The following is a 23,621-nucleotide window of genomic DNA, read 5'->3' as shown; positions in this document are numbered from 1 at the left end:
AAAACTTAGAAATTGTTTATTTCTGGAATTTTCCATTTAATATTTTCTGACCTGCTGTTGACCATTGGTAACTGAAACTGGATAACGGGGTACCACTGTATTTGTAACCATGATCTGACATTTTGCTTTTTTTTTTTTTAATTACAAAACAAGGTGTTTAACTGCAAACATTGAGGTTTTTCTGCTTTTATTTTACATTTGTATTTTTTTTCCAGCCAAATCGTTGTGATAAAGTCTGGTGGGTGGGTAATTTCAAAAGAATAGAAAGAGGCAGGCTGTGAAAGAATGCCAGTCTGGGCGTCAGGAAATATAGATTGTGGTTTTGCCCTGTCTAATAGGGTAGCCACTGGCCATGGGTGGCTATTTACGTTTAAATTATTAAAGATAAAATAAAAATTTTATCCAGTTCCTCAGTCACACTACCCATATCTGACACGTTCAACAGCCACATGTGGCTGTCAGCTGCCATAATGGACAGTGCAGATTTTAGAACATTTCCATCACTGCAGAACGCTTTGTACAGCTCTAATCTAGTCTGTTGTGTGACACTCATTCTTTGACCTCCAGCAAATTCCTTAACTCAGGGTTTCTTAACCTCAGCACTACTGATATTTTTGGACAGATAATTCTTGGTTGTGGTGGACTGTCCTGTGCATTATAGGGTTTTTAGCAGCATCCCTGATCTTTACCCACTAGACACCAGTAGCTTTCTGTCACTTGTACAACCAAAAATGTCTCCAGACACTGCCTAATGTCCCCTGGGGAACAGACAGTCACCCCGGTTGAGAACCACTGCCTTAACTGCTTTGGGTTTTAGTTTCCTCCTAGGCTAAAGGGTTTGGATTTTACTGAAAAGGACCCTCCCATTCAGTTCTGACATCCAGTATGTCCAGAACCACCTAGCTGCTTCTCTCATCAAGCACCACTTTCTTTTTTTTTTTTTTTGGCTGCACCTTGTGGCTTGCAGGATCTTAGTTCCTCAACCAGTGTCCTGTTTGTCCTTCCTCAGAGTATGTGTTTCACAAATTGCTCAGGGACAGAGGGACTTATTTGTGCTTCACCTGGGAGCTTCGTAGTGTCTCTGTTGATAAAGACACTGATCCTATTGGATCAGGGCCACACCTTTATGACCTCATTTAACCTTAATTACTTCCCTTATAGGCTCTATCTCTAAATACTCCCACTAGGGTTGTATGAACCGGGGCGGGGGGGGGGGGGGTACAATTCAGTCCATAACGTTGATCATTTTAAAAAGTGATCACGTGTAAAACGCTGTCTGCCTTATTTGGGGGGAGGAGGATTTGGCCTTTGTACATCCCTCATCTCATTATTTTGCGCAGCTGCCCTATGAGCTAGGTAGTGTTACCCCATTTCAAAGATGAGGAAACAGAGGCTCCTTGAGGGTAAGTAATCATCCCAAGGTTTCACAGCTAGAACCTGGATTAAAAACCCAGGTTCATCTGTCTCAAAAGGCTTCCCCATTACAATGAATGGTTTTCCCTTCCAAAAGGGAGGCATATACTTAATAAAACGTCATACTTGAACACCCCCATGGTAGTTTTAACTGCCACTTTCTGTTTTCTGGAAACCATCTATTTGCTTGGGTGACAGAACCAGTACTGCATGGGGTGCTGGAGTGAGGGATTAAAATTCCTAATAAGAAGAGGGTGTTTTATCTTGATGACAGGCCTCTCAGACACTAAAAACGCAGAGGCGGATGCTTGGCTCGACTGAAGGACCCCAGACTCTAGGCTCTCAAGACCAGGCTGTGTTAGGTGACCAGGATCTGACAGCTGACTGTGTGAGCCTGCTGTGCACAGTCCTGGAGAGCCTTCACCCCACAGCCTGGCTCCGGCACGCCCACACAGCTTCTCAGGGATAAGGCCCCGAGGCTAAGATTCTAGAATGGCTGTGGCGGGCTTTGCGGGCCTGGGTGTCAGGGGTTATAGTCCCTGATGAGTCCCGAGGACGGGGTTGGTGACACCCCAGGCCCTGCTCTCCGGGAGAGTCTAGCGTGGGGGAGAGACTCCAGCAGGCGCTCTGATAAGTGTGGTGGGTGCTCCCTCACTGCGGTGCCAGGGCCCTCACTGCAGGCTGGGAGAGATGATGCCCTTCGTGGTGACCAGGGATGGGCTCACTGGCAAGTCTCTGGTGCTCCTGAACTTTGAGTTCCCAAAGCCAGCAAATGGAGGTGCCCAGGCCCTGCGCCCTGAGAACACCGAAGCCCAAGGAGGGGCTCCAGGATCAGAGCTCCTGAGGGATGAGTCCCTGCCTGCTGGGGAAGGCAGGGTGGGGAGGGTGGCATGGGGAGCAGGGATCCCTGGGGCTCTGTGATCAGATCAGGGTTGAACTGCTGAGTTTGACCTAGCTCTTTGGAGCCTGCCACCTTTGTAGGGAGACACTGTTTATTACCAAGTGACTTCAGGCAGATTTTGGAGTGTGGGTCAGAATTCCACCCAGCAGATTGCTTCATCCAGGGGTCACAGACTGGCAGCCAGGGGCCGTGTCCTGCCGCAGACCTGTTTGGTTTGGCCTGGATTGCAGGGTATTTTAAATCAAGAAATTTCACAGTGAAGTTCAGGTTTCTGGCTTCTATTAAAGAATGGGAAGCTGTGGCTCTGTGCGGCCCACATTCCCATGTAGCAGTAGGGGACCCAGGGGCCCACGCTCTTCCCCCAGCCAGGATATGGGCTCCCCAGTTTGCTTCCTGTGTTGGCAAGTTCACTACAGCCTGTCTTAACTCCCTTGGCCTTCTCACTTGTGTCTCCTTCTTGGCCCCTGTAAGCATTTGAGTTTGTGACCTTGGGTTTAACGTCTGTGTGCCTCAGTTAACTCATCTTCAGAAAAAAATTGCACATAGAAAACATTATGCTAAGTGAAAGAAGCCAGTCACAAAAGGCCAGGTATTGTATCATTTCATTTGTGTGAATTCATAGGCAAATCCACAGAGACAGTGTAGATCAGTGGTTGCCTAGGGCTTGGGGGAGGGGGCTTGGGGGAAATGGGGAGTGACTACTAATGAGTACAGGTTTTCTTCTGGGGATGACTAAAAAAAGTCTAAAATTGATTGTGGTGACACTTGCACAGCTTTGTGAATATACTAAAACTCACTGAATTAATTGTACACGTTTAAAGAGTGAATTTATGGCATGTGAATAATATCTCAATTTTAAAAAATAAGAGTGCCTGTAGGTTGTGTTACAGTGTGAGGGAAGCGCTTATTCAGTGGTCTTTTGTCACCTGAGATCCAAACATGCCTCTTGCTGTCTCCTTTACAGTTTTTCCACTGATTATACCCAGTGGATGCTCAGTATATTTTGCTACTTAACTAACTCTTGGGCCTTTTCAGAAGCTCTTGGGCCTTTCCTCAGAGGCAGATGTTCCGCTTTTCCTGTTCAGTTATTGGAGAGTAGTGAGCAAGTGGAAACCAGGTTACTTAAATACTCAGCAAAGCAGATGGAGGAGACGTTTACCTGCCAGGTTCTCTTTGGGAAATCGCTGCCTGAATATGTTGCCTGATTACAGCGTGTTACATAGAGAACTGGGATGGTTCATTGGACTTGTCAGGAAAAAAATGGCAGCCCGAAGTCCAGGCTGAAATTTTTACAGCACACGAATAAACACAACTCTGGATTATCTTTCTGTCCTTCTTGGAGCAAGGAGCAAAGCAGGTTCTCAGTCAGCAGTTAATGAATGAGTATGATCTTGTTTGGTGTGTATAACATCACAGTTTGATTCTGATTTTGCACTAATACTGTTACATGAGCATATGCAGTGCAAAACACATTATGTGCATTATTTTATTTAATTCTCTAAAAATAGTACAAAGCCATAGCAAAGACTGTCTCCTCTGAAGACATAGGAATGTGTGTGCAATGGCTGAAACCTCTGCCACCTCCTGGCCAGGCCATTTGGACATCAACAAATGAAATGAGATAGGGCTAAATGAAATAATGCATGTAAAGTGCCTGGCACCCAGTAGGCATCCAACAGGTGGGAGCTTTGATGTTTGAAGAGGGGGTAATGTAACATGTTAGATTTCAGACCTGGTGTCAGAAAAATCTAGGTTTGATTTCTGCACCTACCATCCATAAGTTGTGTGACCTTATATGTTTCATAACATCTCTGAGCCTCAGTTCCCCCCATCTGTAAAATGGGTATTATAGTACCTAGCTCCGTGGCTTATTTTAAGGTTTAAATGAGAGAACGCATGTAAAGCATCCACCACATTACCTAGCATGTAGTAAGTGCTCAGCAAACAGTTACTTCTTTCCTGCCTTAATGGTAGAAAACCAGCCCTAGACCTTCATTTCAACATCTCAAGTATGTACCTCATCTGTACACCCGTGTGTGGCAGAGGAATGCTTCAGAGATGTCTAACACTAGACAGTGAGGAAAATGCATGGAGAAAGCTGCACTTCAGTTGGGGCCTGCGTTCTGCACGAGGGAAGTACCCTCTGTAATTGGGTGTGTGCACTTTGCAGCTGACGTGCTTTAAGAAGATGGGTGGGAGGAACTGGTGTACAGTTGAGGGGGCCTGGGCTTTGTAGGTGCCAAGGTTCAGATCCTCTGTGACCTCAAGAAAGGGACTTGGTTTCCCTGAGGCTCTGTTTCAAATCTAAATGGTGAGATGATAATAACTACAGAAGGAGGTTGCTGTGAGGAATAACCAACCCCTGGACTACTTAGAGTGTGTTCTTGGCAAGTGGTCAGCTCCCCAGTCCTCGTGCAGCCTGTGGTGGTCCCCAGGCTGCGTTACAGAGGCCGAGGGGCCCAGTGCGGGGCTGTGGTTTTGTTGCTGAGACGAGGCCCCAGGTTCTCCTTGGGTGAAAGACACATCCTGGCCTGTCTGTGGCTCCTTCTCCATCAGGGACAAGGTAGTTGGTGTGGCACTTTGTGAAGCTGAGAGCAGTGTCGAGAGCTTGGAGTTGGCCAGCATTGGGCATTGTGCCTCCTGGGGAATGGGTGTTCCTGCCACCCTGCGACACCTCTGACTAGTTGAGAATGGAGGCTCTGAGCAATCTCTAGAGGATACTTCGTCAGCCAGAGTTTTTAGAGGAACGAAGCAGAAGCAGATCTCTTCTCTGGGACACAGAACAGCAATGCATGTGACCCTAACGTCAGCAAAGGTCACTGGGATTTGTGATCATAAGTTTCTGGGCCAAATACTAACTTCAGAACTAGTTGAGATCCCCCAGCTGTGGCTCACAACGTGGAGATGAAAGAGGAGACGGGGTGTTCTTTTCAAGAGACACTAGCCTGGAACTGGGGGCGCCCGGATTTCAAACTTCACTTCCTCTGCTTCCCTTTGTAGTTGCTTTTTCTCTCTGCCTGTGCCCTGTGAAGAGACCAGGTCCTGCTGATGGGGGCTATTTGGGGCACCCCCAAGGGGTTGGTTCACCCCGAGGCAAACGCATGTCAAGTCACATCCTGGCATCGGCATCTGTCCCCAGCCACGGCCCTGGGGACCTGGTCCTTCTCAGTGTGCGTTTGGAGATCCTGGTGGTGGTGCGCTTTGTCCCTCCTAACTTGGATTGTAAACTAGGGGTTAGGTCCGTCCAAGTACAGTTCTGATTTACCCAACAGGTTAGGTGTAGATGAGCAGGCCACCCCTTGTCACCAGTACGGCAGCGTGGGGCTTTGCCCGTGTTTCCCTACAGCTTGCCCTGTGGGCCCGCCCACCTGCACAGATGGGTCCCTGGGCAGATGCTTACTGATTCCTCACTTACTGTGTGGGGAGCTCTAGACGCGGGGAGACGGCTGGCGCTCAAGAGGCAGAGGATCGTGGCACCAGTCTGTCCTCAGGGACGCTGGCAAGGAGCTGTGGAGCTAGAAACGTGAAACATGTGACAAAGAACCCGTGACATTCGATGGTGCAGTGCTGGGCACAGACTGCGGGGTCGCCGAGTCCTTCAGCATCCAGAGGAGGAGTGGTCCTTCCTGGGAAGGTCAGGAAAAGCAGGGGGTTGGATTTGAACTGGACTTTGAAGGCTGGCTAGGATGTGGAAGGGAGCGGGAGCTTCCCCACAGAGTGGAATGGACAGGAGGTGTCCAAGGAGTAGCGTAGCAGGGCCCAGTAAGAAGCCCTTACTGGAGAGGAAGGTTGTGCCGGGCGGCTGAGCAGTGAGACTGGAGAGGTCAGCCGGCCCTGCCTTGATCACCCTGACTGTCAGGTAGAGAGCGTGGGCTCGGTTCGTGGGACAGGTCTTCCTGCTGTGGCCCCAGGGGTGACCCACAGGGCCAGGCCCAGTGCTCTAAGAACGGATGGTTTTGGTGAGAACGTGTTCTCAGGGTTTCCCCTCCACAGGGAACCACTGTTTGTCATTGTCTCGCTCTCCTGGACACTGATAATATTCTTCCTCCAAGTGCAGATAGAGACTTGGGGTTCCAGGCCCTCGGGAACTGAATGGGCCATTGTACTGTAGTGGCCTGGGGTACCCTGAGTTGCGTCCTGGTAAGATTCGGGGCCTTGCAGCTGGTGTAGAGCGAACGGGAATGTCGGGGGGTGCTGAACACAGATATTCCCCTTGCCCATCTCATCCCCCTTCAGGAGACCCTGTTACACTTGCCCGCTGTCACCCGACGTTAGTGCCCCATTCCTCACGCTCTCCCACCATTTGGTCTCTGTCAGCCTTTGCAGTCTTCAGAGTTCCCTAAACGCTGTTCAAATCCCTACCACCCACCGCTGCAGATCACTCGTACCTTCCGTGGCTGCTCACGGCCACCAGAAGCAAAGGCCACTTCCTTTGCCAAGCACGTGAGTGGGCGCAGCCTTTCTGGCCCTGTCACCCACGTCTCCTCCACCTGTGTCCTTTGTGCTGCCAAACCAAGTGCCTCTCTCCTTCCTCTGAGCCTTTGTTCATGCTGTTCCCTCTGTCTGGGCCTCCTCACCCTGAATGAACACCTACTGATCCTTCAGAGCCCCTTTCAAAAGCTGACCCTCATGAAGCCACACCCAACTCCCTCCCCACCAAAGCTGCCGGTTGGGCTCTTTCTCGCCCGCCCCCTCCTCACCTTGCACTGTCCTCACCAGAGTTTTTTTCTGTTTTGCACGAAAGTCCTTGAGGCCTCTCTTGCTTCCCCTCCATGGGATTCTGTCAGAGAGCCCCTCAGGGGCAGGGAATGTGTCCCCTTTGCCGTCTCTCAGGTGGGGAGGAGGGCCCTTTCTGGTGGCTCAGGGACCATTTGTGGCCTGAAACAAGGAGACAGGCGAGGAGCTGGTCCAGGCTGGGCTGTGCTGCTGGCAGGGCTGGGTCTCCTTTGCTGCCCTGCTGGAGCCTCATAAATGTCGTTACTCCCACTCTCAGGGCTGCTCTAACGCGGACGGAGCAGAAACACACACGGCCTGGCTTCCCCAGGGGCAGCGCGGTCAGAGTCCCCGGGCAGCCTGTCTGGGCAGGAGGGGAGGCACAGCTGCTTGCAGCGGCTTCGGTGATCCCCACATCCTGGACTCCTCAAGAACAAGGGGACACAAGATCTAGATCTCTGTGGAATTTAGGAAACAGGCGTGGAAAACTCAAGCTAGGAAAAAGTCATTCTAGGTTTTTCAGACTGTATCACCAATGCTGTGGGCAGTGTGAAATGTCAAATCCAGTCTCTTAGGATGATAAAAAAAAAGTTTGCTGCTACTGCTGCATTGGCCGGGAATCGAACCCGGGCCTCCCGCGTGGCAGGCGAGAATTCTACCACTGAACCACCAGTGCTCCAGCTGTGAGCAGCTGTGTGAGCACCCCCCTTTAACCCCAGTCCCCTTGTCTGTATGCTGATTCACAGAATGGAAGGCCACATCAGCACGGCTGCAAGGGCAGGAGCCTAGGCTCCAGAGCAGGAGAGAAGGCAGGAGGAGGCAGTGTGTGTGTGTGTGTGTGTGTGTGTGTGTGTGTGTGTGTGAAGTTGATTTGCCTTCAGACGTCAGGACAGAAAGTAGAGCTCAAGTCGTTCCTTCTCAGTAGCAAAAAGCCCACTGAGACTCTGGGGACTTCCTCCCCTCTGAAGTGTGGGTCCTCCCGTCCCACGTTCACGTGGTGTGTTGAGCTGTTTTACAGCTCACGGGCTTCAGCACAGCTTCCTGCTGGAGACTGGCCAAGGCTGAGGGGGTGCAGCAGGAGTCCCCGTACAGGGTGAAGGGCCCCACAGCCAGTGGTGCCTCTGTGGAGAACCCAGCTGCTGTTCATGCTCACGAAGCAGGGAAGTGTGCTCAGAGAATCGCAGCCCCCTTGGCTGCTGCAGGCCGGGCGTGGCTGAGGAGCTGGATCCTGCGGCAGGATCTCTGGGGGAGCCTGCCAGGAAGAGGCCAAAAAGCAGCACTGCATTGGCCGGGAATCGAACCCGGGCCTCCCGCGTGGCAGGCGAGAATTCTACCACTGAACCACCAATGCTCTAGCTGTTCTCTGGCACACCTGCAGGGCTTTTCTCAAGAGGCTGTGTCTGTCATAATAGTCAGAGAGCTCTGACACACCACTGGGCCTCATCTGGCTGGTTTGTCCTGTTTGAGAATACAACGGGTTTATGTAGAGCCATCCTTGCTGCGCCTTATTACACTGCTTAGGGAGGGGGCACCTATGGAACTGGCTTCCTCCCGAGGCCCTTGGTTCATCCACAGCCCTCAGCCCCCTGGGGTGGGCTTGGTGGAATCACACCCTATAAAGATCAAAGCAAGAGGCCCCTCACAGGCCATCTGCGCAGCCCCTTCCTGGAATCCCTGTCTCTGCCCCCACATCCGCCAGCTCAGGAGCCAGGCCTGTTTGATTCATCTGTGGCCACAGTCCCAGGCACAGGATAGATGCCCCCTACAACTTGTGGGATTCAATCTTTATCAAGCCCTGTAATCCCCATTGAGCAGCCTTTTTGCAGGAGTGGTCACAGCCTCACAGGACAGCACATTTATTTAAACAACGCTAATTACTAGCAGGTTCCTGACACCGAGCTGGAACCACACAAACTAATTAATACCTTTTGGACTTGACTGTCCTTAAAATTCTTTGAGCCAGCTTGAGACCCCCATTTATGCCATAGGTGAGCAGTGTACCTGCTGTGATGGGCACAGAGCAATTAGGCAATGAGTCCAGGCAGCTACTTTGAAAAGTCTTTGACCTCTAGGCCTCCCTCGTCACACCTTCAGCTGCTATACTGGTCCTAGTCCCTCTCACTTGATGATGGGACAGTCTCCCCGTTCCCATCCATCTCATGGCTTCTTAAAACACCCTTTCACCATCTCTTCAAAACCCGCAAACAGCTTCCCTGTTACCCATGATGTGAGATCCCTTCTCCTGAATCTGAGCTGCCAGGCCAGCTCATCCCAGTTGATTTCCTGCTGTTCTCTGGACCCCAGGCAAATTTGGCTATTTTTCTCTCCTTGCCTTTGCTTACACATTTCCTCCTGCCTGGAACACCTGTTTCCTTCTCTCAGGGTCCCTGCCTCCTCCGAGGTCCAGCTCAGTTCCCACTCCGGGGAAGATGTCCCTGACCCCCAGGCCGCAGCTCCCCAGTGGTTATCTGGGCCCCTCATGCCACCATTTGCCCACATGAGGCTTCTCACCGCAGAGACGCTGTGAGCCTCCGAAGGGCAGAGCGTCTTCACGTCCACTGGGCTCTGAAAGGAGACCCTGGTGCCTGACGGAGCTGGGCCTCCCTCTGCTCTCCTCCTGTCGGGCGGGGCCTGCCTTGGGAGCATCCCCCCAGGGTGACCACAGGCACTGCCTCCCTCAGACCCCCTCTCCCTGCTAGCATCACCCACCAGGTGGACACCTTGCTGGCGTCTCTACCCTTCCTGCCCTCTCCCCTCTCCCTGCTGCTTCCCACTGCCTCAGCCATATTTCAGGCCCCCCTTCCTGACCCTGGTAGCTGTGGTGTTCTCCCTTGGAGATATGTCAGTCTCCTGTCAAACCATCCCACCCCCACCCAGGGCAGCCTCTCCTGGTCAAAACATAGACATAAATATGTCACCCCATTGCTGGAAACCTTTCACCGGCTCGTCTTTTCCTTTAACTGTCCCCAGCCACCCCTTCCACACACCGGACTCCTCACCCTTCCCTAAATACACCGTGTCTTTTCAGGGCCCCCGCCTTTAGCCAGGCTCTTCCCTGTGCCTGAGGTTCCCTGCCTTCCTTTCTTTACCTGGAAAATGCCTGTTAATGGCTCTAAGATCTGACTCAGAAGGCACCTCCCCGTCAGCCCAGGGACACTTGCCCGTGGCATTCTTTTTTTTTTTTTTTTTGCCTCTGGCCATGCCGCACAGCTTGCAGGATCTAAGTTCCCCAACCAGGGATGGAACCCGCGCCCTTGGCAGTGAAAACGTGTTGTCCTAACCACTGAACCACCAGGGAATTCCCATGCCCATGGCATTCTTGCTTCTGTGGTGTTGCTTGTGCCATGTTGCTACGTGTACTTGTTTGTGTGTGGCTCGTGCCTGTTGGACCTGGGCCCGGTTCAGCACCGTCCCTGGAAATGATGACACAGACACAGAGAACTGCTTGGGTGCATGAATGGAGGGCTGAGCAAGTGTTGAATGAAGACGGTGGATCATTGCAGTTTTGGGGCCCCAGCACAACGTTCATGTGCATTCTCTCAGATTCCCAGAAGTGAGATTGCTCACTGTTCTTCGTTCCGTGGTAGACAAAGGGAAACGGAGACTCAGAAAAGGGAAAGGACCGTGACCCAGCCAACGCCTCCCGGTCAGCAGCAGAACTGGGAAAGCCCTGCCCCGAGATGCCTGACTCCCAGTTCCTCTTTCTAAACCGGTCATCTCCCTCCCTCACCCCAGCCCCGGGCCCCAGGCCGGCAGCCGCAGGAGCCGCCTGATCCCGCTGGTCCTGCAGCCCCTCTCTGCTCCCTCTCCAGGCTGGTCCGGGAGTTCGTGGCCCAGAACAACACCGTGCAGATCAAGCATGTGATCCAGACGCTGTCTCAGGAGTTTGCCCTGTCCCAGCACCCCCACAGCCGGAAAGGGGGCCTCATCGGCCTGGCCGCCTGCTCCATCGCGCTGGGCAAGGTGAGCCCTTCTCCTGGAGGGATGTACACACCAGCCAGGGCCTCGACCCTGACCCCCGAGCCCCAGCAGCGTGTTGCAGACTTGTGATTTCTTTATTGCCGTTCTCTCCACATCTCAGACCTCAAGGCTGGCTCTGCGGCCTTGCACCCTGGGTCCTGGGCGTGGCCCCTATCCCAGGAGGCTGACTTGCAAAGGGTCTTTTAGCCCAGCCCTCACTCGAGGGCCTGAGCGTCTCCAAGGGAGCCGAGGGCTGGGTCCCCGAGGTCTGACCCATTCTGAGCTGCCTCTGCTCCTGCCCCATCGCAGGACTCGGGGCTCTACCTGAAGGAGTTGATCGAGCCGGTGCTGACGTGCTTCAATGACGCTGACAGCAGACTGCGCTACTACGCGTGTGAGGCCCTCTACAACATCGTCAAGGTGGCCCGAGGCGCTGTGCTGCCCCACTTCAACGTGCTCTTTGACGGGCTGAGCAAGGTGACCGCTCCTCACTCGACTGGGCTGAGCTCGCCCGACACACCTGACTTGACCTTTCGGGACCTTGAGTGCTGGCCTCCCTTTTCCCAGATGCAAGGGGAGCAGATAAGCACATGCTACCAGGGGTGCTTGTTGTCTGTTCAATCTAATGATATATTTTTTAGATGGGCTTGTAAATATTTGTTTGTTTTTCCCCCACACCTCTATTAATTTATTTTTAGTGCATTTTACAAAAGCATCAGTCCACCACAAATTGGAGGGGAAAAAAACAGTCATTTGAGAGCACTGACCTCCCTTATAGAAGGTGAAGGTGGTGATTCCATAGTATAGACTGTATTTCCCCTGCAAGGAGAGCGTAGCCCATAAGCTCTAGAAAAAGCTCTGCTTAGAAAGGCTTTGGGTTCCCTGATAGCTCATCAGCACCTCTCTCATCGTCGTGGAGTTCTCCTCCCTGAAGTCGTTTCTAGAGGATCAGCCTCACAGCTGATCCGTCCCCTCCTCCAGGAGTGGAGAGAGGACCCAGCATTGTAAGATTGGAAAGCCCTGAGGAAGGCCAACGGGAAGCAACCACCTGACTGGTGGCAGCAGGTCCCGGCGGTCCCTGAGCAGAACGGGGGTCTGCCACATCTCGGCGGCATTGCCAAGTTCCGCTTTACCCCCTTGCCTCCCCTGCCTGTCTTCCATCTGTGCACTGAAAGAGGTGCCCATGCGATGTTCAGGCTGTCCCAAGGCCTTTGCTGTGGGACTTCAGTGGATTCCTTGTCTTATATATTGACAGTGACCCTCTCTCCACCTCTGCTCTCATAGTTGGCTGCTGACCCAGACCCCAATGTGAAGAGCGGCTCTGAGCTCCTAGACCGCCTCTTAAAGGTACTTGTACTTGGTCCCCACTCTTATTTTTAGCATCTGTTTCTTCCATCTGTCTGTACAGCTTATAAATTCTATCATTGGGATGCTCTTTGTAATTTAAAAAAATTTTTTTTCATTTACATACAGTTAATGGAATAGTATACAGCTCTTTGATGAGAGTATAGAGTTATGTCAACAGCAGGATCAAAATACAGAACCATTCTGTCACCCCAATGTCCCCTCCTGCTGGCCCCACCCTGCCCCGAGTGACAGGGGCAGCTTATGCTCAGCTCACCAGGGCATTCGATCCGGACCACAGAGATGCAGGGTTTTGCCTTTTGATTAGTTCTCTCGACCTTGATTCCTGCTTTCAGTGCATCCTTTTTGCTGGTCCTTCGGCCTGTGTGAGGAGGGGTGCTCCGGGGGCCTCTCCTGCCTGACTCGGGCTCCGTCATCTTCCTCTGTGTCCACCTGACCCCTGGAGCCAGCCCGGGCCAGGGATTTAGCCAGGTCAGGCAGCCCCTCCCCCAGCAGGCAGCTCTCATGCCTTTGACCCACAGGACATCGTGACGGAGAGCAACAAGTTCGACCTGGTGGGCTTCATCCCCTTGTTGCGGGAGAGGATTTATTCCAACAACCAGTATGCCCGGCAGTTCATCATCTCCTGGGTAAGGTCCGGCCCCGCGACACTCCTTCTCCAGCCGTAACGAGCCTCTAGTTGAGTGAGGTCTGCTCTCTGGCTCACCTGGGCACTTCCTGTGGCTGCGGGGATGCCTGATTGTTATCCCTCTAGGAGCCGATGACACCAGATAATCGGAAAACACATTTATTCAGCTCTGCCCCCAAAGCCCATCACGTTTGCCTCTGAAGAGGATGTGGTTCCTTCCTTGTCTCTGGAAACACCCAGATTTACCTTTGAAGCCAGCTGTGCTCCTCCAGCTGTCACACCTCTTCTAGCCTTGCCCACCTTTCCCATGGGTTTCCTCCCGCACCCCCTGCCCCGCCCCCGGGCATCTGAACTGCCTTGGGGTTAAATTGCCGTCCCCTGCCCATTGAACAGAAACAACAGCTACTAGCACCCCCTCCCCCATGGGACACCCGCAGTGCCGTGAAAAGATGCCTCAGCAGGACCCCTTCTCACTGGCCAGTCCGGAGGATGGGCGAGGAGATGCGGGTTCTCTGGCTGGTGACTTTCCCTGATGGTTTCCTCCCCTGGGGCAGATCCTGGTTCTGGAGTCCGTGCCAGACATTAACCTGCTGGATTATTTGCCGGAGATCCTGGATGGACTCTTCCAGATCCTGGGCGACAACGGCAAAGAGATTCGGAAAATGTGAGTGGAGGAGGGGAGGGGCAGGTGGCTGCAGGGGCCCCTCGGCGAGAACGCGTACCCCACACCCAACCGACAGGCGGCGGCAGGAGAACACGAAATTCACCGTCCTCTTCCTGGCTCGTGTGCTTCCTGCTTTGAGGAGCTAGGAGATCATCCACCCCCAGCCTCTGAAAAAGGTCCATCTGACAAGCGTATCCCACAGAGCACAGCAGAAATGGCACTGGTGGCGGCTCCTCTGGCTCTGGCTGCATGAGCTATTTCCTTTCTCTTTGCTCATTGGTAGGTGTGAGGTGGTCCTTGGAGAATTCTTGAAGGAAATTAAAAAGAACCCCTCCAGTGTTAAGTTTGCTGAGATGGCCAACATCCTGGTGATCCACTGCCAGACCACGGGTGAGTGTGTAAAGGCCCCAAGGCCACCACCACCTCCTCAGAAGCACCTTTCTGTCTCCCCATCTCAGAGAGAGTCCTCATGGGAGTGTGAACCAGTGTGACGGTGGGTCCTGGAGCGGTGGGTCCTTGTGGGAGAGATTCTGATTCTGTCAACATGGAGGCCCTTTCACTTGGTCTGGCCCTAGAGGGGAATCAGATCTGGAGGCCTTCTTGCTGGCAGGCTTGGCATTAGCACTGTGAATTGAAATGCTTGGAGATTGGGGTCGTGTATCTCTTTGCTTCTACTGAGTATCAAACCACCACAAAATGCAGTTACTTCACATAGCAGTCCCTTGCTATTGTCCTGAGTCTTCGGGTCAGCTGGGTGGCCCTGCTCCCCTAGGCCAGGCTCGGCTGGGCTCAGTCATGTGCCTACAGTCAACTGGAGGGTCGGCTGAGGTGTCACTCATGGTCAGTGGTGTCACTCATGTCTGGCTGTTGCCAGCTGTCACCTGTGGCAACAGGAACAGTCGTTCCAGGTGTCTCATCATCCAGTGGGCTAGCCCAGGTGCATTCACGTGGCATCAGTGGATTCCGAGAGACATGAAAGACGTGAGCAAGGCCTCTAAGGCCTAGGCTTGAACCAGGCACACCATCATTTCTACCACCCTCTCTTGGACAAAATAGCAGGGCCAGCCCAGATACCAGGAGGGGGGAAGTAAACTCCAGCTCTTGATGAGAGAAGCCGCAGAGCCCCATTACGGGGGAGTGGACACAGGAGGGATAGAGAATCGTGGCTACTCTTACGATCTGCCGCAGGATTGTAATTCCGTGTCACCCTGGTACCTGTATGTTCCTTTGGAAGGAAAAAGCAAGGGCGAGCGTATTGGTGAGGCTAGAAGCTGTGCCAGCCCTCAGGTGCCCTCCAGTTCTCCAGTCCCATCTGTGGGCATGGTCGGTGGGAGGAGCACTCTGGCTGCTCATGCTGACCCCCTGGAACCCGCCCATTCCCCTTCCAGACGACCTGATCCAGCTGACAGCCATGTGCTGGATGCGGGAGTTCATCCAGCTGGCCGGCCGGGTGATGCTGCCCTACTCTTCTGGGATCCTGACCGCTGTCTTGCCCTGCCTGGCCTATGATGACCGCAAGAAGAGTATCCTTCACTCTGGAGAGAGGAAACAAGAGCAGCCCCAAAGGGGGCCATAAAGTTGCAGGACCCTGGAGTGGGGGATGGGGGCTCCCTTAGGATCCATCATACCTCCACATTTCCCCAGGCATCGAAGCAGCAAGAGGTGGAGCTGAACATGGACAGGGAGAACCAGGGCAGCACCAGGGACATGGCGCTAATGCCGCCATCCCCAAACCTCACCTGGTTACTTACAGATCTGGAGAGGCTCTCCCAGGTCCCAAGGCGCCAAGTCTCTGAGCTCACACTGCCCCACGTTGGGTGGAAGAAATCCTGTTGATGAGAGGTCCACCAGGAAGGGCCCCTGTGGGGAGACATAGGAGCATCTTGCGGGGACCCCAGCGTGGCAGGGAGAACAGGGACTCAGTTCAGCCTGGCTGTCTGCCCACTAACGTAGCCCTGGATCGGGCTGCTCCTTACATCAGTGGACTCAGGCATCAAGGAGGTGGCCAACGTGTGCAACCAGAGCCTGATGAAGCTGGTCACCCCCGAGGACGACGAGCCCGACGAGCCAAAGCCAGTGGTTCAGAAGCAGGCAGAGCCCAACCCTGATGACTCCTTGGCAAAGCAGGAGGGAACAGCCAGTGGTAAGTGGTCTCTGCCTCCTGCCCCTCACCTCCCAGGGAGGGCCACGGGGACCCAGAGGTTGTAGAACCTGACCTGGGGCCTCACTCAACCAGCCAGGGCTGCTTTCCATATCTTAACTCCTAATTCTAATAACAGCCCAGTGAGGTGGGAACTGCTGTCATCTTCATTCTGCAGATGGGCGCAGGGAAGATAAGTGCCACCACCAGCATCTGGCCGTCTGGCAGCTTTGAACCCTGGCAGTCTGCCTCCAGAACCCACAGCTCTTAACCCTTTCTGCCTCAAAGAGCATTACTGCTTTCTTTACTCTTCTTCTGGGTTCAGCTATAGTCGGTGTAGAAAGGTTTGGAGCATGGCAGGAGTACAGTCTGCAGGGTTCACTTGAGTCTTGGCGGTAGACATCCAGTGACTCGGAAGCTGGCTGCCTTTCCTGTGCCAGTCATTCTTAGGGTGGGAGGGTTAAGGAAGCTCCAGCTCTGGTTTATTTGGTCCTCGGGAATTCTGCTCTCCTTCAAACTCCTTTAACGTTGATGTCTTGTTTATCCTTAACATGAAGAAAACCACTTTTATGCCGATTGGAGCCTGGAGTTTGACTCTCTAAATGTTTTCTAGAAGTCTAGACTTTTCTAATCTCTTGGACCTCTTGTCGTCACTGAGAGGTCACCAGTCGGCTCTGGAGTGATGTCCTCCTTTCCAGAGTCAGCCAAAGAGTAAACTGACGCAGAAACTACTCCGATCTTTAAGGCTAACAGACTGAGGCCTGGAACCTGCCCCCCAGAAGCCAAAAGAATTTCTAGAGCCTTTTCGCCTGTTGCCTTTCATCGGAGCCGAATGTCAGGCATGTGTGCCCCATGGGCCTCCTCCCATGGATTTGGCCGGCAGAATGGAGCAGCATTCCGTGCTGGACCATCTGAGGTGTCAGGTTACAGCCCTGCCAGTGCCGCTGTGAGCCAGAGCAGCAAAACAGCCGCGGGCAGAGCGGCATTCAGCTGGAGCATTGGTGGTTCAGTGGTAGAATTCTCGCCCGCCAGGCGGGAGGCCCGGGTTCGATTCCCGGCCCGTGCAGCTCGTTTAACCTTTTAGACAGTTTTCCTAAGCATTCCTAAAAACAGCTCCCGGCTCAGGAGAACCTTATCCTAAATGAGGATACATCCAGGCAGCTTGCTTTCAGATTTTACTGCCTCATGAACAGCACTTCAGCAGATGCAGAGCTCACTTTATAGTAGTTCCCAGAGATGGCCGCAGCTAATGCTGGGGCTCCACATCCACTCCAGACGCACTCAGCTTGAAACTAACCACCACTTTACGAAGGTACCAGCAATCCAGGAGAGTCAGGATTTAGTTACTCAGTCCACGGGTTCATCCAGCCCTCCTGCTTACTCTCACTCTGACTCTGCTCCACTCTTCCAGCCTGGCAAAGGCAGGAACCTCCTGTCTGGCTTGCCTCCTCTAGTGCCCCTGTCCCCGACTCAGCCTGCGTTGTGTGTCCCACAGCACACCGCGTTCTCCACTGCACACCTCCGGGCCAGCCCCACAGTGAGGCCCGTCAGCCAGGCCCTCTGCATGCGAGCACACGCACACACACGCTTGTGCATGCACGTGCTTCTCCCTCTCCCCTCACCACGAGGCTTCAGGCAGGGCAGGCCCTGTTCGTGTCACGCTGCTCCCAGCCCCCTCTACTTACTCTGGCTCCCCCTTTGCCCTGCCACTTGGGGGGTCCACAGTGCAGTGTCCTTTCTCCGATTCTGAGTTCCTAGGCGCTTGATGCACCCTCCCAGTTCCCCTCCATGACGTTCCCTGATTGTCTCAGGTGTCACAAACTGGAGTCCACAGTCAGAACTGCCTGCCTGTGCATCCTGGCCCTGCTGACTTCATATCTGTTGCCCTTGGACAAGCCACTTGGCCTTTCTATGCCTCAGATTCCTTATTCATTGAATAGGCCAACAATGAAAACACTGAACCTATGTGTGGTTGTGAGTTTCGGAGATTTTTGCATGTAAAGCTCTTAGCACACGGCATAGGCCACACACTCCCAATAACAGGTGCTTTAGTGTCAAGTTGTTTTAATGTCTGTTTATAATGAGACCCACTACTTAGCAAGGTTGTCAGGGGCAGGGCTTTTGCTCATTTGTCTTTTATCATCAGCTTTGCCCAGGTGGTAATGGGCCCCTGATGGGTCCTAAATGAGGGATCGGAGAGGGTCAGGGATGGAAGTTCATGTGGTGAGTGAGGAGCAGATCTATAAATAACGGTTTCCAGTGGAAGACCGGTGACCTCCGTGGGTGAGCATGAAATGGAATCCACCCACTTGCAAAGCTTTGATGGGACTGTGTGTATCTGCACCCTCTTTGGACACTGCAGATGCAAGTGAATCAGACCCAGGACCTGCCTGCAAGGAGTTCAGGGACAGATCCTCAGATGAGTGATCGTGTGACAGCGGACGTGGTCACAGAGGACTGGGGGCACCGGGCCGGGCTTCGTGGAGGTTATTTGAACTGGATCTTTTCTTTCTCCTTCGCTTCCACTCTCCCCTAACCCCACCCTCATTTTTTACTGTGGTTATAAGAGAAATACACATTCCCTGGAGAGATTTTGGAAAAAACAGACATTCCTACTGGAAGAAGGTGGAGAGTAAATACATTAAATACATTAAATACGTTGTCTGGTAGATACCTTTGGCAGTGTGTATCATAACATTTAAGAATTTATCCTTAGGAAATAAGTATAAATGTGGGTCAGGTTTTTCATCTTAACAAATGTTACTTTACTGTCATAACAAGCCCTCTGGTGCAGGCAGTGGCGTTAGCACATTATACAGGTGAGGAAATGGGGGCAAAGGCAAGTGACCTGCCAAAGGTCACACAGTGAATGAGTACGAAAGTCAGGCTCAGACCCAGGCCCAGGGGCTCCTGAGTCTGGGAATTGATACAAAAGGGCAACCAAAGATGCTCAGCTTGCCTGGGTATCCCAGAATTGCAGAGTAAAACAGTGTCTCATTTTTACTCATCAACTTGGCAAACACTTTAAAGATTACTAATATCCCAGTGTGAGGCTTTGGGTGGGTTGGGGGGATGACTGCTCAGGAGAACATTCCTAAAGGGCAGCTTGGCGACAGCTATTAAAGCAGCAGGTGTCTGACCCTCCACCTCAGCAGCCCCCTCTAATGGATCCTGGAGAAGTGCCCACACCCATGCAGAAGGACGCAAGGGTGATATCTAAGACTGAAAATTAGGAAACAATCGAAGTTAATTTGAAGCCGGTTTCTGACATCCTATCATTTCATCTATAAATGCGTGTGTTTCCAAAAGGCAAGAGAGAGGGGGGCCACCAGCGGCAGGGAGCCCCAGTTGCTGCTCCCAGCTGGCCTGCCCAGGCTACCCCGCGTATCCTCCTCACCTCTCCCCAGGCCTGTTCAGGTCGAAGGCGGGCGGCTCAGCAGGCCCAGCTGGCGCCCACAGCTCCTCCTGCCCCCTCTGAGCTGTGCCCTGTCCCGCAGAGGGCCTCTGGGACCAGAGGGGACAGGCGGCAGCTCGGAGCTTTTCTGTTCAGCATGGAACTCAAGGCCCCCTTTACGGGGGGACTTCGGACATCCATTGTCTACAACTGTGGAGTTGCGCAGCTTGAGGACACAGTAGGAAGTGAAAAAAACAAGTTGCAGAAGATAGACTCTGATCCCATTTATGTTTACAAAACAAAAAGTAAGACTGGGAAAAGACGAGAGGGACCCTTGCCTAACCAGTAAATTAGTGAGTTACCTGCCCATAAAGTAAGATTGAAGGTTAAAGTGAGAAGGCGGGGACTTCCCTGGTGGCACAGTGGTTAAGAATCCGCCTGCCAATGCAGGGGACACGGGTTCGAGCCCTCGTCCGGGAAGATCCCACATGCCACGGAGCAACTAAGCCCGTGCACCACAACTACTGAGCCTGTGCTCTAGGGCCTGTGAGCCACAACTACTGAGCCCACGTGCCACAACTACTGAAGCCCGCACGCCTCGAGCCTGTGCTCTGCAACAAGAAAAGCCACTGCAATGAGAAGCCCACGCACCGCAACAAAGAGTAGCCCCCGCTCGCCACAACTAGAAAAAGCCCGCTTGCAGCAACAAAGACCCAACGCAGCCAAATAAATAAATAAATAAATAAATAAATAAATAAATAAATGAGAGAGAAGGGGGCTTTGCTTTGTTGTGTTTGGAATTTTTAACATAAGACTATGTGTTACTTGTATAATTTAAAACTTTTAAGAGGCCAGGGCTGGTACCATTTGAAAAACAATATAAATAATGATAGTTTTAATGTGTAACCCACAGAATAAAATAAATATGTATGGGTCAATGATGTTATAAATGAATGAATGGATGGATGGATGAATAGATAGGTAAATGACGGAGAAGGGACAGCTCTTCTATATAGAAGAATTCCAGTTAATAAATGTAGAAGGAAAGAAGAATATAGAAAATCACCATTAGTCAAACTCCATAGTACTAATTGTAGGCAACACCCACTGATGGATGATAAAAACAGCGGGAGAATGTTTGAGGGGAAAAAACTGGATATTTGTCTAGTCTTAAGTATCTTCCCCAAGATATTTATTCATTACAAAAAGAAAAATAGTAACTTTACAGGGGAGAAACCTGGTAGGCACTACCATAAATTGGGTGATGAGGTTAACATCACCAGTAAAGAGAAAGATAGACATCACGTACCCCTGATTTGATGTACTGAGAAGGCACATCACTTCAGAAATATTTTTCCAAAAATGCATAGCCTTAGCCTAGTCATGAGAAAACATGAGACAGGCCCAAATGGAGAGGTGTTCTACAGAGTAACTGACCAAGGGTTTCAAAAGCATGTTCATGAAAGACATGAAAAGACTGAGGAACTGTCACAGATTGGAGGGGACCAAGGAGACAGGAGAACTAAATGCAATGCGGGGTTCCGGATTCGATCCTGGAACAAAGGACGTGAGCGGTGAAATTGGATTAGGTCTGTAGTTTAGTTAGTAATACTGTATCAATGCCACTTTCCTGGTTTGATCATTGAGCTATGGGTGTGTATAATACTAATATTAGGAGCAGCTAGGTGAAGAATATCGAGAATTCTGTACTATTTTTGCAACTTTTCTGTAAATCTAAAATTATCTTAAAGGGTTTTTTTTTTTTTTTTAATTTAAGAAAATGGCCATCACACCCTTGTCTCCTCTAGTCCTCAGCAACCTCTAATCTACTTTCTGTCTATATAGATCTGCCTATTCTAGACATTTCATATAAATGGGACCAAAATATGTGATCCTTTGTGACTGCTTTCTTTCATCTAGCATAATGTTTTCAAGGTTCATCCATGTAGCATGATCAGTACTTCCTTTTTATTGCCAAATAATAGCCCATTGTATGGCTCCGGCACATTTTGTTTATCCATTCATCATTTGATAGACATTTGGATTGTTTCCACTTTATGGCTGTTGTGAATAGTGCTGCTATGAACATGGTGTACAAGTCTTTGATGTGGACGTAAGTTTTCATTTCTCTAGGAGTGAACTGGCTGGGTCATATGGTAACTAACTGTCTGGAGCCTTTTGAGGAGCTGCTGGACTGTTTTTCCAAAGCAGCTGCACCATTTCACATTCCCACCAGCAATGTATAAGGGTTCCAGCTTCTCCACATCCTCACTGTCACTTGCTACTAATATCTGTCTTTTTTATTTTAGCCACCTGGTGGGTGTGAAATGGTATCTCATTGGGCTTTTGATTTACATTTCCCTGATGGCTTTATGATGTTGAGTGTTCCAGAAGTCACTTTTAACATCCATGGCCCTTGAACCAGCAATGCCTTCTGAGATTTCCCAGATAGGTTCAGCCCTGGAGACCCCCTCCTTGTGAGATCACTGTGCCTAAAAACCTACAAGCATGGGTACTGTCCAAAAGCTTTGGGGAATGAGTAGGCATTGGGTCTTCAGAGCTCCAGAGTTACATCGCCTTTCCAAGAGCCAGAATCAAGGTGTGGGGGACTAGAGGGTCTGTGTGTCCTTGTGGATGGATTTAGGAGGGACTCGGGTGGGTGACAGGGGTCTTGTTCATTCTAAAGACTCCAACAGCCTTTATCATGATGCCTTGTGCCTCCTTCTTTCCCCAGGAGGGCCCGATGGTTCTTGTGACTCCACCTTCAGTAGCGGCATCAGTGTCTTCACTCCAGCCGGGTAAGTGGTTTGTTCCGGCCAGAGCTGTTTGTGGAAAGTGAGCAACCTCGATCTTCCCTGGGTGCAGGAGACTGCAGCAAAGCCCTGAGGCAAACTTTGCTTGGGGCCGCTGCTTGTGGGACACAGAAAGTGCCGGATGAGGGAGTCTGAAGGATACTAAGAAAGCCCACCCAACCCGGTTGTGATGGACACATGGCCTCTTGGGAGGGATTAGAAGCTGTTTGAGGTGAGTAAATACAAGTTGTTAGAGTGTAGCTAATGCATGATGACTGCAGGGAGACACTTGCAGATGCCTTTGCCCAGCCCCTTTTGCTTGTCCAGGATAACACGAGGCTGATGAGACTGACCAGGGGAATGCCGTTCAAGGAGAGCCCAGAGCACAGGCAGGGAGGGTGCATAGGCTGGGATGCAGGAGCTGTCCTTTCCCAGGCACCCAGGCCGGCTGTAATGGTGCAGCCTTCCACATGGGGGCAGTGCAGGCTGTAATGGTGCAGCGACGTAATCCTCTTCCTTGCCAGCCCCTGCCATACTCTGCAGGATGATGACATTCCCCTAGGAGGGAATTATCACCATTCTGTCCCTGTCTGCGTCCCCTGGACTTGCCCCATGTCACTTTTTCCTTGGGCAGAATTGGCTGTGGGGCTGGAATAGATGGAGGTTCTCCTACAAGGGGTTTCTTCCTACTGAATTCAACATTGAATGTGGACCCTGGGGGGACGGGTCACTCATGAAGAGAAAATATACACTCAACCCCAAGAGACTCTCTTCTCCTCAGACCCTTAGGATCTTTTCTCCTTTTATATCATTTTTTTATTCTTATCTCTGAGGACCTTGTGGGTGTTTTCAAAGTGAATACTGATTATAAATGTGGACTATTCCTAAGACCTCTCCCACATTGTTCAAGCAAGCCAATAAGCACTGTTCATTTATTGGTTTTTAGCTAGTCATCACACACATCCAGAGCCTGTGTTCAGCCCTGCAGGTTCGAAGATAAAGATACAGCCCCTGAATGTGGTCCCTGATCTTGAGGTTCTCCAGTGGGGAGGCAGAGAAGTAAGCAGGAAGTTCCTGGAAAGGGTAGTGATGGTTTTGCTGGGGGCTCACACGGTGTTGGGGGCAAGCGCTGGCGCCCCCGCTGAGGCTCGCTGGAACACTGGCTGACAGCCACGAACGCTCGGGGAGGCCTTCCGGGGCCCGGCTGTGCCCAACGCTTTGTGTTGCGTCATTAGGTTTTGCTGATGTTTAAATCCCGTGGGGTCAGTAGTAGCGTTACCTCCACTTAGGGCTGAGGAGGGACAGGAGGTCGGGGCTGTTGTGTGGAGAATGGATTTAGGAGGGACTCGGGTGGGTGCAGACCGGTCAGGGGGCCACCGCCGCATCCCAGTCAGACGGGACAGAGGCTCAGACTGAAGAGGCGGCAGAATATGGAGGAAGTTGACAGATTTGAGATCTGTTTTGAAGGTAGAATTGACAGGATTTGCCGAGGGATGGGATGGCGTGAGAGGAGGAAAATGAGGGAAAGAAGAACTTCTAGATTTGGGGCTTGAGCCAGATCAGGGCATCCTGGTATCATTTCCCAAGCTGGGGCGGAAGGAGGAACGGGTGTGTGAGCGGGCCCATCGAGAGCTGGGTTCAAGGCGGCTCT

General features: G+C 51.9%; 1 protein-coding gene and 3 non-coding genes across 5 annotated transcripts in view; 2 read left to right on the top strand and 2 right to left on the bottom strand.

Annotated features, from left to right (window-relative positions):
* The window catches only part of VAC14 (VAC14 component of PIKFYVE complex), a 98,197-nt gene that overhangs the window by 1,338 nt on the left and 73,238 nt on the right, over positions 1-23,621 (top strand). For both annotated transcript variants that reach the window (XM_068527467.1, XM_068527468.1), the window contains exons 2-10: positions 10,840-10,990; positions 11,297-11,464; positions 12,272-12,334; positions 12,874-12,981; positions 13,535-13,644; positions 13,928-14,034; positions 15,033-15,167; positions 15,635-15,787; positions 21,913-21,976. In XM_068527467.1, coding sequence (XP_068383568.1) covers positions 10,840-10,990; positions 11,297-11,464; positions 12,272-12,334; positions 12,874-12,981; positions 13,535-13,644; positions 13,928-14,034; positions 15,033-15,167; positions 15,635-15,787; positions 21,913-21,976 — 1,059 coding nt within the window. The remainder of the gene's footprint in view (positions 1-10,839; positions 10,991-11,296; positions 11,465-12,271; positions 12,335-12,873; positions 12,982-13,534; positions 13,645-13,927; positions 14,035-15,032; positions 15,168-15,634; positions 15,788-21,912; positions 21,977-23,621) is intronic.
* Positions 7,633-7,703, bottom strand: TRNAG-GCC (transfer RNA glycine (anticodon GCC)). Its single transcript has one exon. It is a non-coding gene; the product is annotated as a tRNA-Gly (tRNA).
* On the bottom strand, positions 8,308-8,378 carry TRNAG-GCC (transfer RNA glycine (anticodon GCC)). Its single transcript has one exon. It is a non-coding gene; the product is annotated as a tRNA-Gly (tRNA).
* Positions 16,780-16,850, top strand: TRNAG-GCC (transfer RNA glycine (anticodon GCC)). The gene has a single exon. It is a non-coding gene; the product is annotated as a tRNA-Gly (tRNA).

This window comes from Eschrichtius robustus, chromosome 19, assembly GCF_028021215.1.
Source record: "Eschrichtius robustus isolate mEscRob2 chromosome 19, mEscRob2.pri, whole genome shotgun sequence".
NCBI classification, from domain to species: Eukaryota; Metazoa; Chordata; class Mammalia; order Artiodactyla; family Eschrichtiidae; genus Eschrichtius; species Eschrichtius robustus.
This window is presented reverse-complemented; position numbering and strand designations above follow the sequence as displayed.